The sequence below is a fragment of the Antechinus flavipes genome, chromosome 2 (genome assembly GCF_016432865.1).
Source record: "Antechinus flavipes isolate AdamAnt ecotype Samford, QLD, Australia chromosome 2, AdamAnt_v2, whole genome shotgun sequence".
Taxonomy (NCBI): domain Eukaryota; kingdom Metazoa; phylum Chordata; class Mammalia; order Dasyuromorphia; family Dasyuridae; genus Antechinus; species Antechinus flavipes.
In genome coordinates this window covers 400,943,013-400,962,837 of record NC_067399.1, presented here as the reverse complement: position 1 = coordinate 400,962,837, position 19,825 = coordinate 400,943,013, and the positions used below count along the sequence as shown (strand labels likewise).

At 34.8% G+C, this 19,825-nt stretch overlaps 1 protein-coding gene across 2 annotated transcripts in view; it reads right to left on the bottom strand.

Annotated features, from left to right (window-relative positions):
• The window catches only part of LOC127550110 (proton-coupled amino acid transporter 1-like), a 65,707-nt gene that overhangs the window by 26,665 nt on the left and 19,217 nt on the right, over window positions 1–19,825 (bottom strand). For both annotated transcript variants that reach the window (XM_051978743.1, XM_051978742.1), the window contains 6 exons: window positions 17,723–17,813; window positions 15,192–15,280; window positions 14,340–14,435; window positions 12,412–12,496; window positions 11,711–11,929; window positions 6,028–6,126 (listed from right to left, as the gene is read on the bottom strand). In XM_051978743.1, coding sequence (XP_051834703.1) covers window positions 6,028–6,126; window positions 11,711–11,929; window positions 12,412–12,496; window positions 14,340–14,435; window positions 15,192–15,280; window positions 17,723–17,813 — 679 coding nt within the window. The remainder of the gene's footprint in view (window positions 1–6,027; window positions 6,127–11,710; window positions 11,930–12,411; window positions 12,497–14,339; window positions 14,436–15,191; window positions 15,281–17,722; window positions 17,814–19,825) is intronic.

The window sequence follows — 19,825 nt, the reverse complement described above, 5'->3', positions numbered from 1 at the left end:
ATAAAAATACATGTCCTACTTTCCTTCACTAAAGCCTACTCTGATGTTTCATCACAGTGCGCAAAAGATCCTAGATGGTCAATGACTGTCAATGAAGCTTAAATTCTGTGCAAGTTCTACCAAGCTTGAAAGGCATTCTATGTAGATGAGAGAAATATTGAATGTCTGGTGTCTGAACACTAAAGATAGAAAAGATAAGAAGGTTGGCACAGTGGATAGCTTCTTTATGGATGCAGCTATCTTACTGATAAAATCAGAGATTTCTTGAAACACCATTTCTCCCACAGTTATTATAAAGAAAATACTTTGAATAACTCAAAGTTGTATAAAAATATGAGTTCTTCATAAGAAAAGAACAGAATATCAGTTGATTGTCATAAATGAATGTATTCAGGAAAGAAAAGCAACAAAGGGCAAGACTTTGCCAATTTTCACAAGCTATCATCTGTTAGATCTGGCTAGACAATGAAATTCAACTCAAAACAATTAGTCTTATTTCCAAGAGAATGTTTGATCTTATCAAAATAATCATTTTCCTTGAGTACCTGAGAACATAAAAGTGAGCAAGGCTGTATCCTGACCTTGAATTCCTTCTTCAGGAAGGATATTAATCCTATGCTTATTTTTTACCCTACTCTACAAGCAAGGTTGCTAATTGAAGAGTTCTTAAGCTTTTCTGGGACATGGGACTCTTTGGCAGTTTAGTGAAGCTTTCTCAGAATAATGTTTTTATAAAATTGGAGAAAATGCTGCACTTCAGTTAGAGGTTAGTGAAAATGTAGATGTGATTCTGTTCTTCTCTCATTCTGAGTTCATCAGATCCCCTGAAATCCAGGACCAAGAATGTTGGAATCCTTACTAACTGCTAACTAATTAGAGTTGATCTAATCTTACAAGAAGATGTTTTGGGCAGAACCTGAAACAAGGTACTAAGTAGAACTACCCATAATCCCTCTCTCTGGAAGGAGCATAAATAGGCCAATGGGCCAGTCGGAGAGTTCTTGAGAGTGAAGACGCTACAAGTCAAGATTTCACCGGAATGATATGAAGAGTTGGAGCTGGCTGGAGGCTGAAGAAAGCAGAGGCAGAGGCTGAAGGACCAGACCTTTGGATTTAAAGACATTTGGAGAGAGCTCTTGGAACCAAGCAGAGAGATAGGCCTCTAAGCTAACCGGGCTATAGTGGAGATAATAAAAGATCTGAACTTTTATCACCTGGCCACGTTTCGAGAAGAAAAAGATCACAACACAAGAAACTAAACTATCACTCCATTTTCTTTCATATACTTTTGTTAATATACCATTTGAAGGCAGTGATCCTACTTCCTACATTTTCTTATACCACAGAATCAGTGAATGCTCAGCAAGCAGATCACTACTGATGAGGAAAAAATCCTCTGTTCTTTTTTTTTTCTTTTTATTTATTTTTTTAATAACTTTTTATTGATAGAACGCATGCCAGGGTAATTTTTTACAGCATTATCCCTTGCATTCACTTCTGTTCCGATTTTTCCCCTCCCTCCCTCCACCCCTTCCCCCAGATGGCAAGCAGTCCTTTACATGTTGAATGGGTTGCAGTATATCCTAGATACAATATATGTATGCAGAACCGAACAGTTTTCTTGTTGCACAAGGAGAATTGAATTCAGAAGGTATAAATAACCCGGGAAGAAAAACAAAAATGCAAGCAGTTTATATTCATTTCCCAGTTATAAAAACATTTCTCTGGGTGTAGCTGCTTCTGGCCATCTTTGATCAATTAAGGCTCTCTTTATCGAAGAGATCCAGTATCATTGTTGAGGTACATAATGATCTCCTGGTTCTGCTCATTTCACTCAGCATCAGTTCATGTAAGTCTTGGCAGTCCTCTCTGTATTCATCCTGCTGATCATTCCTTACAGAACAATAATAAAATCCTCTGTTCTAATCAGCAGAACACCCTGCAGTTTGCTAACTGCAAAATCAAATGGATTTATATGGAAATATTCTAGGCCATTCCATGTAATGATCAGTTGAAAGAATTAAGCATGCTGAGAGCTTATAAATGGAAATACTAAAGTGGAAACATGATGATTTGATTCAAATATTTGAAGATATAGAAGAAGAATTATATTTGTTTCGCTTATTCCCAAAATGGAAAAACAATGAGCAATGTTGAAAAATTACTATGAGGGTAATTTTGACTTAAAATAAGTTCCCCATCAATTATTTAATCAAGCATTTATCAGGGACTTCAAGCAAGAACTGGATACTTTTTATCAGAGATACGCTAATGGAGGTGACTCTTAATGGCAGTGCAGTAAATCAAGCCTAGGGTCAGGAAGAACAGAATTCAAATTCAATCATAAGATACTTACTGGCTGTGTGACCATGGGTAAATCATTTAACTCTGTCTACATTTCTTCAACTATAAAATGGGGATGATAATTACACCTACCTCACAGTTTTGCTGTGAGGTTCTAAAGTGATAATATTTATAAAAATTGCTTAGCCCAGTACCTGGCATATAGTAAGTGCTTTATAAAAACTTACTTCCTTCCCTTCTCTCTTCAGCATGAGTTATACTAGAAACATTCTGAGGTTCAACTCTGTGATTTTTATAAGACTGATAATAACATTTATGTAGTGCTTTATTGTTATTGTTATTATCCCCACTTTTTTGTGGTTTAGTTGTTTTAGTCATGTCCAACCTTTCATGACCCCATTTGGGGTTTTCTTAACAACCTAGAGTGCTAGGTGTGGTTTGCATATCCTTCTCTAGTTCATTTTACAGATAAGGAAACTGAGGCAAACAGAGGTTAAGTGACTTGTCCGGTTCACACAACTAGTAATTATCTGAGGCTGAATATGACCTCAGATTTCAGATGCTCTATCCATTGTGAAACCCAGCTATCCCTAATATTAGCTATTATTATTTTTATCTGTATTTTAGATGGGATTCCTGCTCAGGTATGCACTGATCCAGCTGACCTGAGCTCTGAAGATCCTTCTTCTAGCTTTGATATTCTATGATGCTATACTCATCTGAATGTAGTGGTGATAGAATGAGTACAGACTAAAGGGAATTTAGCTTCAACAATAGAAATTTGGATTAATGGGAGAAAACATGAATAACTGCTACATTCTTCCTGGGGAAGGCAAGGCCACATCTCTTCTGTTTCTTACGATCACATCCTGAAATCATACAGCAGTTTCCAACCAGATTAGACCTCCTTCCAATAGTCTTTCAGGTGCTGGGCATTTAAATCATTTCACACATGCTGGAAAAAACTTTTGTAATGACATAGTTCCTTAGTTCTTCTGTTGGTCAATCTATTTTTAATACTAGATTGAGTTGTAGGGTAAGAATGACTAGGTCTTAATTAAATTTTATCAACTCTCCAAGCTCTGGACATTCAGTGGGTACTTAATGAATATATCTTGAATTGAACTGATTAGAAGTTTAGTAACTGACTTATGTGCCAATGCTTTAACATTTACAATGCATGTTCAGATGATTAATTTTAATTGACCCCTGTAATAGGCCTATGAGATAGGAAGGACAAAAATCACAATGCCCATTTTAGAGTTAAGAAATGAGTAAATATCTTGACCAGAATGACACAGCCTAGTTTGTAAATGGTAAAATCAAGACAAACTCAAATCTTCTGATTCCAAGTCTAGGTTTTGTACTATACTTCTTAGTCTCTTACCACTTTATTCCCCAATACTATTCACAGTGGATAGAGGCTCTACAGTCAAAATGACCTCTCAGACACTTAATAGCTGTGTGACCCTGACCAAGTCATTTAACATTGATTACCTCCAAAAAACTAAACCAAAACAAACAAAAAATAATAATACTATTCACTGGCTATCTAGTTTGAAATACAACTGGAAATTGAGTGGATGCCCATCAGTTGAGGAATACTTGAATAAGTTATGGTATATGAAGGTAATGGGATATTGTTTTATAAGAAATGATTAGCAAGTTGATTTCAGAAAAACCTCAAAAGACTTACATGAATTGATACTGGGTGAAGTGAGCAGAGTTAAGAGAACATTGTATATAGTAATAGCAACATTGTACAATGATCAACTATGACAAACTTAACTCTTCTCAGCAATACAAGACAATTCCAATAGATTTGGGATGGAAAATGCCATGCACATCCAGAGAAAGAATAATGGAAATTGAATAGGCATAGAAACATACTATTTTCTTTTTTAAAAAAAATTATCATAAATATAATTATTATTGTAAATAAATATGTACATAAATTATAAAAGACATCTACTAAAAAAGGATTGAAACATTACACAAAGCCTTTTGCATTTTACAGTATAGAACCAAGTGAATTAATAACAAATATTTTGAAATGTTCTTGTGCTGTGTCTTTTTTTAAGTCTATCTGAAGTTCTGCTATTTATGGTTCATCTTTCCTTCCAGTTGGAATAATTAATTAACTAAAACATCCAAATCATTTTTGATTCTGGTCAAATTAAAATTTATTACATCAAGCTCATCACCAGACAGTTAGTAGGTGATAAAATTTTTATTCATGGTAACAATAAAATAGTGCATCTACGCTAATGGTATCAAAATCAAATTTACAGGCAGCATTCTGAATCAGAAAAAACACAAATTTATAATATCTAGGTTGTTGTATTTCTATGTATTTTTTTAAACATTTCCCAAGTACTTTTTAATTCAGTTTAGATCAGGGTCAGAAGTGTTGTGGCTGAAGTTTAAAACGTCTTGATTTACACTAATGGAAATACAGGATATTGATTTTTTTAGTCATTGGGGTAGGGGTGAGGCTAATTAGGACTAAAAAAAAAGATATCTGCTCAGAAATGGAAGGCAATTTTATACAATTGCTTTTTTTTTTTTTTAATCTTTATCTTCTCTTTACCTTCTTTTTAAAAAATCACTTTATTGGTTCCCCTCTCCCCCGAGGCAATTTGGGTTAAGTGACTTGCCCAGGGTCACACATACTTTATTGGTTTTAAGAAAAATTTTAGGACATTTTTGTTTCCCATGATATCCCTTCTTCCTTCCTACGATGGAATCAGCGTTTAAAACATTAAAAAGAGAAAAAAAAACCAAACTAGTATAGTTTTACAACTTCTTGTCCTACACCTCTGCAAAGAAGGGAAGGAGGTACATTTTCTCAGTTCTTTTTGAGGTCAAACTTGGGAAGCATGTTAGTTTCACCTTGTTTTTCCTTTCTCATGGTTTTTCTCTTTTACTCTGAGCTTTCTTTCACCACATGAGTAATATGGAAAAATGTTTAAAATGATTGTACATGTGTAATCTATATCAAATTGCTTGCTGTCTTGAGGAGGGAAGAGAGGTAAGGGAAGTAGGAAAAAAAATTTGGAACTCAAAATCTTACAAAAATGAATGCTGAAAATTATCTTCACATGTAATTGGAGAAATAAAATGCTTTTAGGTAAAAATATACAATTCCTTTAATTTCCAGTTTATTTTAATTAAAAAATGACAATAAGACAACTATCAAAGATTTTCAAAATCCATAAAAACTGAAAGCTTTTTGCATTTCTTATGCCCTTTACATAAGAAGCATTTTTTTCCCCCAGTGGAGAATTCTTTATCTTCTTAAAAGGCACTACTTATGTAAAGCCAAAGAGCAGCAGCTCTCTTCTCCTAGGGAAAGGCTATGGAAACAGTAGGACTGTAAGCCAAAAGGGAAGAGGCTTCCTTAAGAAGCCTATGATTTTAGTTTTTTCCTCAGTGTTGACAGAGGAAATGCTGATATACATATTAGACATCAAGTAGATGGTAAAGAGGGTAAAACTGAAGTGTTATTAAATCAATAAACATTTTGTCTTCAAAGATAGGAGACTTAGTAGATTTAATACTAGAGAAATGGTGACATGGGAACAAATCTATCACAGAAGACTCTTTCCAACAAGGACAGTATTATCCCATGCAGGATTTGGCCTCCAGAACATTGAATTCTTTATTACAAAATTATCAACAGTACTAGGGAACATTCAAATTTAATTGCAATTCAATCCTTACCACTCCAATGCCTTCAAATGCAAATATGGCTGTACCAAAAAACAGGGGATAGGTCTTCCAATTTGCTACCAATGGCAGGTTTCTGGGGTCTGGAATTCCCTAAAAGAAAGACAGATAAAGAGATATCTTGTAATTATAAAATCAGTCCCAAAAAAAGTCAGAATTTTGAGTAAACCCAGGATTTTTGAAGGGAGAAAGTAGAACATCAAAACATATTTAAATAAGGTCAAAGTTCAGATAAGACAATCCTTGCTCTTATAGAGAACACAGCTCCCAGGATTGCTGCAAGGATCAAATGAGATATTTGTTAAGCTCTTAGCACTGTCCATGGCACAAAGTAAGTGCCATATAAGTGTTAGTTATAATAATATTTAATATGTAATAATAGCTACAATAATTATTATTACTATCAAGATTTGTATGAACTAATGCAAAATGAAGTGATAAGAACCACGAGAAAAATTTATAGAATGACTAAAAAACGTAAAAGAAAACAACTGTGAAAAACCGTAAGAACTCTAATCACTCTAGACACTGGGAGATTGATGATAAAGCATTCCTCTCATCTCTGGCAGAGGTGATAACTAGGGTGACTAGGGGAGCAGAATGAAATGTACATTTTCAGGCACAGCCAATGTGTTGATTTGTTTTGACTGAAAATAATAATTTGTTACTGTGTAATGGTGATGGAAGCATGAGTGACAGTCAGTAGGTAGTTAAAACGATGTTAAAAAAAATTAATGAAACATTTAAAAAATACATAGAAAAGTATAGAAGGAAAGGCAAACAAGCAAGCAACTTTGTTATTATATTAAAATTAGTATACACTTTAAAACAAAATTAAAAGTGAAAACAAAAATTGACTACTACAACAATCTGAGTGAAAAGAACAACAACAAAAAATGAGTATTGTGTTACTATAATAATTGAGCTCCAGCCTGAAGAAAGAAAGAGTTTGTAGAGCTAGGAAATAAGAGTGTCAACTACTGCATGCCTCATCAAATTTGATCAATGTGTTCATGAGTTTTGTTGAACTGCTTTTATTTCTCTTTTCTATGCTTTGTTAAAAAGCAATTTTACCTGAACAGATGAGAAAGGAATATATTTGAAAAATAAAGGTGCCATAAAAACAAAATGTCAGAAAGATATTATGGAAAAAGATGAACTGACCAGCCTAAGAGCTAGGAGGCCCAGACATTTAGGTCACACTTTTGTATGATGTGTCTAGGAGGGGACCAATCATGCAAAAAAAGCAGAACAGAATAGGTAAATTGTCAGAGTAATGCTTTAATGTCCATTAAATATTAAAAGAACCTGAAGATGGTCTCTCATATGTTATATAAATTTTCCACATAGGATTTATGGAAATCAGAGACAAGAACCTCATAGGATGTGAAGTCATAGTTAAATTGCTTACACCAATGAGATTGTGGATCCACTGAAGTATTAATCTGGGAAAACCTATCATTTTGAAAAGCTGGAGTTCTTAACTTGGAATTTATTAACAAGATTTTAATATTTTGATTTTACAAAATAACTTCCCTTTGTAATCCTATATTTTGGGGGAAGTATTTTTTAAAAGACTCCAGACTTATTTTGTCCAGGCTATAAGTAGAGGAGCCACCCACAAGCCTGTTTCCACTATTGATGTCATGGCAGCTGATGTTTTTTATAACTTGGGTCAGTTTGCCCTTCCTTAGGCAAAGGTTGGAGATGTTATGGCATTCCAAATCTCCATACTCACCCCAGCCCTTTCCAAAAGGCTTACCACATTAGCCTTTTGCAGCTCAGAATTCCCAAGTTTAAGAGATCTGTCGACCTCCACCCACCACCTGGGATTAGAGGCATGCATCATTAAGTCCAGCAATATATTTTATTGAATGCATTTAAAAATATGATTCTGAAAAAAGTCCATAGGCTTCACCAAGCAGACAAAGCAATCTCTTTGTCATATCATTAATACCAATATACCAGTGATCAAACCTTGACCTAACATCCCTAAACTGTAATGTTCTTCAGCTAAGTGCATATTTGTAATATTCCTTTGTGTGTTTCTGTGAAATCCATGTGTCCATAATATCTTTCTGACATTTTGTTTTTATGGAACCTTTATTTTCAAATATATTCCTTTCATGTCCAGGACATGAAAAAAGTTAAGAATTCCTGAGGTCAGGGAGAGGCATCAAGATTGTCTAAAAAAAGGTAGAACATTTCTAAATCATCAAAAGAAAACTGCAAATAAAAACATACCAATATACCAATAATCAAACCCTGCCCTAACATCCCTAAACCCTACTGTAATGGTGTTTAGCTAACTGCATATTTGTAATATTCTTTTGTGTGTTTTTGTGAAATCAGTTAATATTGTTAAATAGAGTATTCCTGCTATAATTTAAGACAGAATTATAGATTCTTCTGAGGATATAATTAATTCATCCCCTAAGCAAGGATTCCTTCTGCAACATACCTGCCCAATGGTTTTCCTGCCTAAAATCCCCAGAGATTCATTACTCCCTGAGAAAACCCATTCTATTCTGGAGCAGCACTAATTGATAGAGTTAAGTAACTGCTCTGCAGACTCATTATAACATTTCTTAGTCTACACCATGAGACTATTTCAAAAAGTAAGCATTTTAGTGCTTTATGAGTCCAAGATAATTAAAATATCTTCCTTATGTAAAACTGCTTTAGAGGGGGAAATGTTAATGAGTTAGACAAGAATTTGATTCTTCTCAAAGAATAACAGCTTATATTTTGATAGTACTATATGATTATAAAGCACTATCCTCAAAACAAGACTGTTAGGGAGGGAAAAGAGAATTATTCTTATTATACAGATTCAAAAGACAAAGCTTAGAGAGACTGGACATGTGGCTTCCAAGTGACAGAGCAAGGTCCTGAAACCATGTTTCTCTAATCTAAACTAAATGCTCTTTCTACCATATCATGATGTTTCTCTGATTCTTTTTTTTTTTTTCAGATTTTTATTTAGTTTGTTAGAATTCTGCATGTTTGACCTATATCAGATTGATTACTGTCTTAAGGAGGGGAGAGGAAGAAAGAAAAGGGGAAAAATAAGGAACCCAAGGTTTTACAGGAGTAAATGTTTAAAGCTATTATTACATGTATAGAAATTGCATTTTAAAGAAGTATTTAAAGTTTTGTGTTATATATATGCAATTATGTGAAACATTTCTATATTAATCATTTTGTATAAGACTTAAAAAAAGAAAAAAATGAAAGAAAGTGAAAAATAGCATACTTCAGTCTATATTCAAACAATATCAATTCTTCCTAACGGGGCAGAAAGTATGTTTAACCATTAGTCTTTTGGGATAGTCTTAGATCATGGTATTGCTGAAAGGAGATTAGGCATTCACAGTTCTTCATCAAACAATATTGCTCTCATTATATATATAAAATGTTCTCCTGGTTCTTTTCACTTCATTATGCATTAGTTCATGTAAGTCTTTCCAGGTTTTTCTAAAATAATCTTGTTTGTCATTTCTTATAGCAATTCTTGCTTGTCACTTCTTTTTGTGGGGGTAAAGAACTGGAAATTGAGAGGATGCCCATCAATTGGAAAATGACTAAACAAGTCGTGGTATATGAATGAAAATATATTGGAATACTATCATTCTATAAGAAATGACGAACTGGCTGATTTCAGAAAAATCAGGAAAGGCTTGTATGAACTAATGCTGAATGAAGTAAGAAGAACCAAGAGAAACCTATACACAGTGATAGTAACATTATAAGATGATAAACTATGATAGACTTAACTCTTCTCAGCACATATAACTATCCAAAACAATTCCAAAAGTCTTGGGATGGAAAATACTATCCACATCCAGAGAAAGAACTGTTGAGTTTGAATGCAGATTGAAGCATACTATTTTCACTTTTTTGTTGTTTTTTTTCCTTTCCTCCTTTTATGTTCTGATTCTTCTTTCACAGCATGACTACTATGGAAATATGTTTAATATGATTGTACATGTATAACTTATATCAGATTACTTCCTGTCTTGAAAAGTGGGGAGAGAAGAGAGAGAGAAGAAAAAAATTTGGAACTCAAAATCTTACAAAAATGAATGTTAAAAATCATCTTTTGATTCAGAACAGTTCCAATGGTCTTGTGATCAAAAGAGCCATCTACACCTACAGAGAGGACTGTGGGAGCTAAGTGTGGTTCACAACATAGCATTCTCATTCTTTTTGTTGTTGTTTGCTTGCACTTTATTTTCTTCATTTTCTTTTCTGGTTTGATTTGATTTTCCTTGTATATCAAGATAATTGTATAAATATACATGCATATATTGGATTTAACATATATCTCTATCATGTTTAACATATATTGGACAGCTTGCCATCTAGGGGAGGGAGGTGGAAGAAGAAGCGGGGGAAGAACAAGAACACAAGGTTTTGCAAGGACTAATGCTGCAGAATTATTCATGCATATGTTTTGAAAAATAAAAAGCTTTAATAAAAAAAGGTTTTAAAAATCATCTTTATATATAATTGGAAAAAAATATTATTAAGTGTAAAGAAGAAAAGAGAGAACATACTCATTCTTAGGGAGCTGGAGCTGAGTGACGTTTCAGGATAAAGATTGAGAAAGAGTTGTCAAATAGGTGTGAGAAAAACCAAGACAGAGCAGTCTCACTAGATCCTAACCAGAAGAATACAATTACCCCTTCCACATCATAACTTAATCCAAAGCGTTTCAATATATCATCGATTGGCATAAGAAATTAAATGGTAATTTTGGGGAAGTTTTGCAGAAGCTGCAGATAACATAAGAAGGCCAGCAAATGACACAGAACTTTAAAAACTCAGAAATACATAAAATATATGTGTGGTACTGTACAATATCAAAACATTTTATCTTTTAGTAACATAATAATTCAGACTTCTTCTCTAGTATGAAAGGGGAGCCAAAAGTTTTTACGCATATTTTCCAAATTGCAAGTGTCATGCTCTTGGGTTGTGGAAAGGATAACTATATCTTCAAAGGAAAGGATTGTTATCATAATACTTCTATAGCATGTACAATCATAAAATCAGGCAATGCAAATATCCTTGGCCCCATTTTACAGATAAGGAAATTTAGATCAAAAATATCAAGTTGGCTCTTTTAAAGTTACAAAGCTAGTAAGTATCTGAAGTGTTTTTCAAATCCAGGTTCTGGTGCTCTTCTATTATATCATATGGCCTCATTGTCTACTGCGAATACTAGGCTCATTTTAGGTCTGAACCACTTGCAAGAATTTTGTACTAATATAGACATAGAACATGTAAAAGTGTAGAAGGAGAAGACAATTCCCTCTTCCTTTCTCTATCAATGATGAGCATCAGGTCAGTCAGCACAGTACACTACCCAATTAAAAGTGGTATGATAATCAATTAAACTGAACTAACTGATCTGATATTGGCAGCTCAATCAGCCATAGACAGGGAATGCAGGCAGTCAGCCCCTTCCTCACATTTCTCACCTTTTGCTTTAATACAGAAAACTCCCAAGAAATCATCTAAGGAAGTTAAGTGTGTATGCTGATGCCTCTAATTCATCAGACAGCAGTCTCTTTTACCACAGAGCAAAAGACAAATGAGAAGCTAAGAGGAACATCTAGTTCTACATGTCAAACTCTAGGGGAGTGGCCACAGACCTGATCTGGACACATACCTGGACGATGTGCTGATAGATCATAACAAGGCTGACCAACATGCTGATGTTGGCCAGCATCGAGAAGATAGACAGGGCTCTAAGGTTTCGGACAAACACCAGCAGCACCAGGAAAGGCAGGAAAGTGAGCATATACAATCGTGAGTCCATGGTGGGCGTCAGCAACACTGTCTCGTTGCTATTGCAGTTGTTGGTCGTCATATTGGCTGCTTCCACCACCTTAAATACAGGAGGAAAAAAATAGGAAAATTCTTTAAAAATTCATCAAATAGAATTTAGCTAGAAGAACTTTTCAAAAAAATGTTGTGAGCCTGTAAAATAAAGCAGTGAAAGAATATATGGAATCTCTAGAAGAAAGTAACTTCCTTGAAGGAGGGATCATGTTTTCTCTATCACTGTATCTTTTCCACTCTAGCAAAGGGCTTCACATACAACTGGCAATTATGCCCACTGAACTAAACTGGAAACTTTGAAGAGCTTTGGGAATAACAAAGGCATCCTCTACCTGGCAGGGGTCTAGAAGTGACTAGATATGGGGCAGATCCTTCTGGCACTAACATTTTAGAATGCATATTTTCTCTTTATAAATGTCCAAAGGACATTGGCCCCAAAGAGATGACAGCTATGTAAAAGGCTTAGCATTCAGTCTTTTTCCTAGGAATCCAAGTACAAAAGATCTCTTGAGTTCTCTTTTACTCTACCTGTTTAAAGTTGTCAGCCAGAAATACAAAATATACACAGCAAAAGCCCAGCTGGGTGACAATCAGGAAGAAGCTTACAATATGCCTACAGATGGGAGAGAATAAGAAATTAATTCAATTTTTAAAATGAAGCATTTCAAAGAGAGGAAAAAAACATCAATTTAAACCTTTTACTTATAAAACAATGTCAAATCAAGGCAACAAGCATTTATTAAATTCTTCCTATGTTCTAAACACTATGGATACAAAGCAAAGCAAAAACAATCCCTGCCCTCACATTTTCATGGGGGAGACAACATGCAAACAACTATTTATATACAAGATATATACAAGGTAAATTGGAAGTAATCTTCTAAGGAAGGCATCAGCATGAAGAGAAACTGGGAAAGACTTCTTGTAGAGGTGAAATTTTAGCTGTGATTTTAAGGAATTCCAGTACAAACAGTAATAAAATACATTGAGTTGAGAAATATCACTATCTTGGGAAAGGAACAGTAAGAGGCCAATTTGACTGGATTGCAGAGTACATGGATGGGAAGAGAATAAAAAGGCTGGAAGGGTAAGAAGGAATCGGGTTATAGAGGATTTTAGAAGTCAGAGGATTTTATATTTAATCCTGAGGTAATAGTAAGTCACTGGAATTATTCAGTAGAAAATATATGACATGAGATACCTGGTCTAAAGGAAGATTCTAAACATCAAAGTCATTCTTCTTTCACAGATTATACAATGTTTTTAAACTCTTACCTTATTCATTTTTAACTCCTATTTTTTCTAGTTAAAAAAAACTTTTTAAAAACTAAAGGAGAGTTATATTCAGGGGGGATCTATATCTATATAGATCTATATCCATATCTATAATTAAACTGAGTAAGAGAAAGATAGTGGCAGTGAGAAATTATTTGGGGGGAGGAGAGGAAGAAGGAAGTGAAGAGAATTTTCTGTAGTCTAGATTATATACACTCTCCCCCTTCAAGATAAAGCCTAAGTATAACACAAAACCTTTCCCTAACTGCTAAAATTCTCCCTTCTAACTATCTTGTATTTAACTAATTTGTCTTTATTTATCTTTATTCCTTTTTTTCTGTATATACTTACATGAAAGATTTTTATAAGTAAGATGCATCTCCCATCAATTGGAGAATGGCTGGGTAAATTGTGGTATATGAATGTTATGGAATATTATTGCTCTGTAAGGAATGACCAGCAGGATGAATACAGAGAGGCTTGGAGAGACCTACATGGACTGATGCTAAGTGAGATGAGCAGAACCAGGAGATCATTATACACTTCGACAACAATATTGTATGAGGATGTATTCTGATGGAAGTGGATTTCTCTGACAAAGAGACTTAACTGAGTTTCATTGGATAAATGATGGACAGAAACAGCTACACCCAAAGAAGGAATACTGGGAAATGAATGTGAACTATTTGATTTTTGATTTTCTTCCTGAGTTATTTTTACCTTCTGAATCCAATTCTACCTGTGCAGCGGGAGAACTGTTCGGTTCTGCAAATGTGTATTGTATCTAGGATATACTGCAACATATTTAACATATATAGGACTGCTTGCCATCTTGGGGGGGGGGGGGGGAGAAGGGAGGGAGGGGAAAAAACGAAACATAAGTGATTGCAAGGGATAATGCTGTGTAAAAATTATCCTGGCATGGATTCTGTCAATACAAAGTTATTACTAAATAAAATTAAATTTAAAAAAAAAAAAAAAGTAAGATGCATCTTATGCTTTTTTACTTGTGTAGCACAAATAAAGAGTGTAATAATGCACCTGGCACACAGTAGGCAATTAATAAGAGCACTAGGATAGAAAGTATCACAGAATATACATACATATACACATACTTGAAAGTCACATTTTATATTTCATCAAGCAAACAATAAAACTATCAACACATATTTATTAATTACCTTCCCCATAAAGAATGAGTCCGAAGCCAAGAGCTGGGACTAGCTTCCAGCCCATACATCACTGTGTCTCCATAGTCCACAAAGGGTTTATGTAGCCTGTGGAAGAGAAAAAAACCCAAACTAAGAGCTCACTTACCCCAATAACAGGGACCTGTATGGCACAAGAAGAATGGCACTGGCAAAGCAGAAAATAGTGCCTTACATGTACAGGGTATCACTCTTAAAACCTGGACCAACTGAAATGTGAAAATAATAGTGATCCAGATATTTCTTGAAAAGCATCTTATCTTGGGGGATGGAGAAACTAGGATTCTAAGTAGCATTATGACTAGTCAAACTTCATCCTTCCTGTCCTCTCCCCTAAACAAATAGGAAACTTTCTTAGAAGAGACACCCATTTACTTCAAGTCAAGAAGAATCAAGGTGGCTGGATGCTAAAGAAGAATACATAAAAGAAACAATATAATCACTATTTTCTATTACTAATTATTTGTAATAGAGAAATATTACATTGGTTCCCTAACTAAACTGCCATCCTACTCTCTATTAGGTAGTCATTAATCAACTTCAATGTATACAGAACACAGAATTAGAATATGGTCTTTACAAAATGCCTTAACTAAAAGGTCCTAAAATAAAGACTATGAAACACTCAGAGAAAGCTATAAATTAGAACATATATATAGAACAGTTATATTCAAAGAGGTAAAAGTTATACATTAATATAACCTACATAAGCAGTGAGTATGAGTTAGAAAAGAAACAACTTTAATAAAATTCAATGGAACTAAGACTGTTATTAAATTCCAAAGGATAGATGTTCATCTAAGAACAGAGACAAGTGTGTCTTACCTCTGGCAGAAGTGATGAGCACACTTCACCAGGATGCCCATACAATGCACAGCTACAATGCCCATAAGCAACAGACTGAGAGGACCCATCTAGAAAAAGAAAGTTAGGTGAAAAGAGAGCAAAAATAACATTAGAACATTAAAAGATTAGTCATGCTGCTTGCATTTTTGTTTTTTTTCCCAGTTTTTTTTTATCTTTCTAAATCTGATTTTTCTTGTGCAACAAGAGAACCATATAAATATGTACACATATATTGTATTTAAAATATACTTTAACATGTTTAACATGTATGAGACTGCCTGCCATCTAGGGGAAGGGGTGGAGAGAAGGAAGGGAAAAGTTGGAACAGAAGTGATTGCAAGGGTCAATGAAATTGAAAATTACCCATGCATATATTCTGTCAATAAAAAGCTATTAAAAAAAAAAGATTAGTCATGTAACTGATTAAAATGTCACTGAGGTATGTACTATTTTGTAGAAATTGAGGTTCATAGACATGGAACATTGCATGTAATTTCTGGGAGTTTGGCTTTTTTTTATTGTTACTTGGTGTCTTGTTGAATTTTTTCTTTATCTTTTTCTTTTTTTCTTGTTTTAAAAAAAATTGTTACAAGAGATGGCTCTCTGGGGAAAAGGAAGGATAAAGGGGAAAATCTAGGTCATGTAAAAGCAAAAGTTAGCAATAAAATCTATTTTAAGAAAAAATGTAATTAATTCCAATTCCAAGTAGAAAGTTTTTAGGCAGTCCTAAAGAGCAGAACATGATAAAGAGTCATTCTACAATATGGGAAATGGACTGACCTTTAGCACTCTTTTGAGAATATCTAATCTTTTAACGAAAAATAAAATCTAAGATAATAGGGTTGAGCAATGACAGGGAAAGATAGGTAAGGATCTCTAATGACTCTAGAGATTAAATGGAAAGTAAAATTTTTAAGGATCACCTTAAGAGCAATTACCAGACAAACTGAGTTTCTGGATTAAAGGAAATTAAGATATCTCTGAACACAAAGATCTACTCGAAAAATATCTCAAAAAACAATAGGAGTCAATAATTTAAGAAATGAGCAGAATAGAGGAGATGAGAAATTAGCCAAGAGCCTTCCTAGAAATATACAAAATACTGATATTAAAAAGTCAGTACTCTCAGTAAACATTGGGCCTCCTGCCCAGCAGCCATATGTACAATTTGCTTTTTAGCAAGAAGGTCATTTGAATCAGTCAAAAAATAAAAACAAAAAACACTTCAAATTAAAAATACTATGAAAACATAAGAGAAGTAATGTGGTACAGCAAATAGAAGCTTACCAATAGAAGCTTACCCTTGCAGTCACAAAGACCTGGTTTAAGTACTGAATTTGATATATGCTGTGTAACTATGAGAGTAAATCACTCAACTTCTCAGTACTTTAGGTAACTAGTCTCTGAAGACTTAAGATAAGTTACCATATGCATTTGTGAATGAGTTTCTATATTTATTATTTAGTCACATTTGATTCTTTGTGACCCATCTGGGGTTTTCTTGATAAAGATAATGGAGTGCTTTGCAATTTCCTCCTCCAGCTCATTTTACAAATGAAGAAACTAAGGCAAACAGGGTTAAGTGTCTTGCCCAGAGTCACACAGCTAGTACATTTATGAGGCCAGATTTGAATTCAAGAAAATTAGTCTTCCTGACTCCAGGTCATCATTCTCTCTACTCTGCCACTTAGCTAAGCTACATTTCCTTACTAGAGTTCTTATTTCTCAAATTCCTTATTCTAATGAAATAACAGCTTCGAACCTTCCTACATCTCCCAAAAGGAACAAAAGCAATCAAAATCCACTCTCCTAGGAGGCAGCCATAATCTGCTCCTGAAATCCTATTTAGGTATTGAAGGGCCAGTTCAGGTCATCCTGAAAACTAACTGTAGAGTACCGACATGTACTCTGTAGTTTGGGGTATTTTTGTGATTTTTCCCTCCCAACTCCTAACAGATTTTTTTTTCTTTTTTTCTAGTAGCCAGGTAAGGGTTAGTGTGAGGTGACAGGCTCTCTGTTCTGTGAGTTTTGGATTTCACAAATGACAGCAAGCAGGCACAATCTTGTAAGTTTATGACATGATTTACAGGTGTTCTTCCAACATTTGGGAAGCAGTACTTTGGCTCTTCAGATTCGTGAGAGAGTGGGAAGCTGTGCCCAGAGCTACTATGATTAGGGACTACTCCGGAAATTGTTCCCTAGGCCTAAGATGTTTCTTAATTAAAGATAAACCTGAGCAGTTTTTAAAAATCTAATTTCAATTGTACATTATCTTTTTTTCTTTACTTTTGCCACAATAACCTTTTTACTGAAATGATTTTTTTAATCTTGTTTATAAAAGTATCCAGAACTACCAGATTTTGTGACACTTGTGAAGATTTCTTTCAGATGTGCATTCCTTTTTGCTTGCTCTAGTAAATATTTTATTACTGGGGGAAAAAACTCCAACATCTATTCTCCAGAGAGCTATGGCATTCCTCCTTCCTTTCTGCAGCATAAATTCCTCTTACCAAGATCCCTGCATTCTTCACTGCTAGGGGCAGCCCCAGGAGACCTGTGCCAATATTCCCTTTCAATAAGTGGATCAAGGTTTGGAACCATCTGTAGTGATGAAGAGAGATAATGGAGGGTTAGAGTGGAGAGATGGATACCCCACGTTCAAGTGCTTGGCTGCAGCTCCAGCACTTGGTGAACAAAAACAAAGCAGCAGGTTAAGGTATCCCTCAAGCTGTCTCTCTCAGTTCCACGGTCCTCTCTGAGCATATGCAAAACTTGTGTGTTGCAGAGGCCTATGAATATAGTACCAAGCATCCAGTACAAGCACCTGAAACCTAAATTGAAGGACATTCCTAAGAATAAAAGATGAACAGAGAAGATCTGCAAATAAAAAAAAAAATACTCAAAAAGCTAATCAGGAATGCTTCTTGAATAATAAAGAATAATAGCAGGATCTACAATAGTAGAAAAAATGATAAATTTCATTATCTGTAAAATGGGAATAACACATGCACTATCTAACATCAGAAGACTGATATGAACAAAGGACTTTATAAGTTTTCTCACCTCTCTTACTTTGTACCTCCAAACTCTTCAATATCATCATCCACCCCCTCCTCCTTTATTCCAGTATCTGAGGAAGAGGTCGTTCTTTTCCTTGTCATTCTCCAGCATAGCTCCCTCTCCTTATGTTCCTTTCTCTCATTTATGTTTATGTTTACCTTCTCTCTGCCTCCTTCCCAGTTGTCTGAACAAACAGGCGAAAATCAGTCTCATTCCTTTGACCCTGCTACCTTCTAAGTTATTTCTCTTTTGGTCTCTACTGTCCCACTCCTAAAACTGTATCCTCACTCTGTCTACTAGCTCACTCCCTGAACAGTTTTTAACCCACATCTTGAATTGGAACCTTTCTTCATGGCTACCAATGTCTTCCCCACTAAATTGATACTTAATTCTCAGATTTTCTGATTCATGGCTGCTTCCAGTGCTACCAAGACTCAATCTTCCTTGACATTCTCTTTTACCTTAAGTTTCCACCCTCTTTATGGCTTTCCTTATACCTCTTTGTTTGCTAGCTCTTCATCCCTCTCCCATCACCTAAGCATTAGTGACAAATGGTCAGAAATCTTTCCTGAATTCTCTTTTCCTACTTCCCATGAATTAAAGCAAATTTTCTACATCTGTAGAGATCATCTACAGATAATTTCCAAATTATATATTCAGATCTTACCTCACTTTCTGAACTCCAGTCCTCCAATAATTACTTGCTAAACTTCTCTATCTACATATCTTTCAAGCAGGGCCCTTTCATATCCAAAGCAGAAATCATGTTATTCTCTAAACTTAATCCTTCTTCTAACATTCCTATTTCTGTTTAGTGCGCTACCACACTCCTTGCTGACTAGGAGTTTGAAAAGTCTGGCTGGACTACAGTATGTATTGGCAGGGTAAGGAAGGTATAATTCCATAAGATTAAAAAGGGAGGTTGAGGCTCAGTTGCAAGTACAAAATAGAACAGTTTTTACTTAATTGTTAAAATTAAACAAGGACCCACTGGAGCTAGAGTAGGGGATAGGAAGATCCATTACAATACCATTTAGCACTGTTCACACTCAGCCCCTAAATCTTTCTACTTGAAAGAACAGCAAGGAAGGAATAATTTTCACTGATATTACTGTTGCTCTAAGCAAAACTGCCTCCAATTTTTAATTTGTAAATGTATTGTGGACAGCTTTATAAAGAGGGATAACAAATAGACAGTCGAAGTGCTTCCCCAGTAAGATAACAAAAGAATCATACATTCATATATGATTTTTTTTTTGCCCTTCAGGTTTGACCATGTCATTATCCTATTCAATTAAATCCAGAGGTTCTCTATTGCTTTTGGATAAGATACAAGCTCCTTTGGCTAGAAAAGCCGTTCAACAACATGACTCTTTACTTCTTAGTCTTAATGAATACTGCCCCTCCTCCAGTACCATACTGAGTAATAAGGCAAATCGGCCTCTTCTCTGGTCCTCATCCAAGTCAATATCTCCTGTTCCTGTGCATTTTGCAATGGCTATCTCCCCTACTGAAAATGCCTTTCCATTTCCCTAATGCCTCCTGGCTTCTCT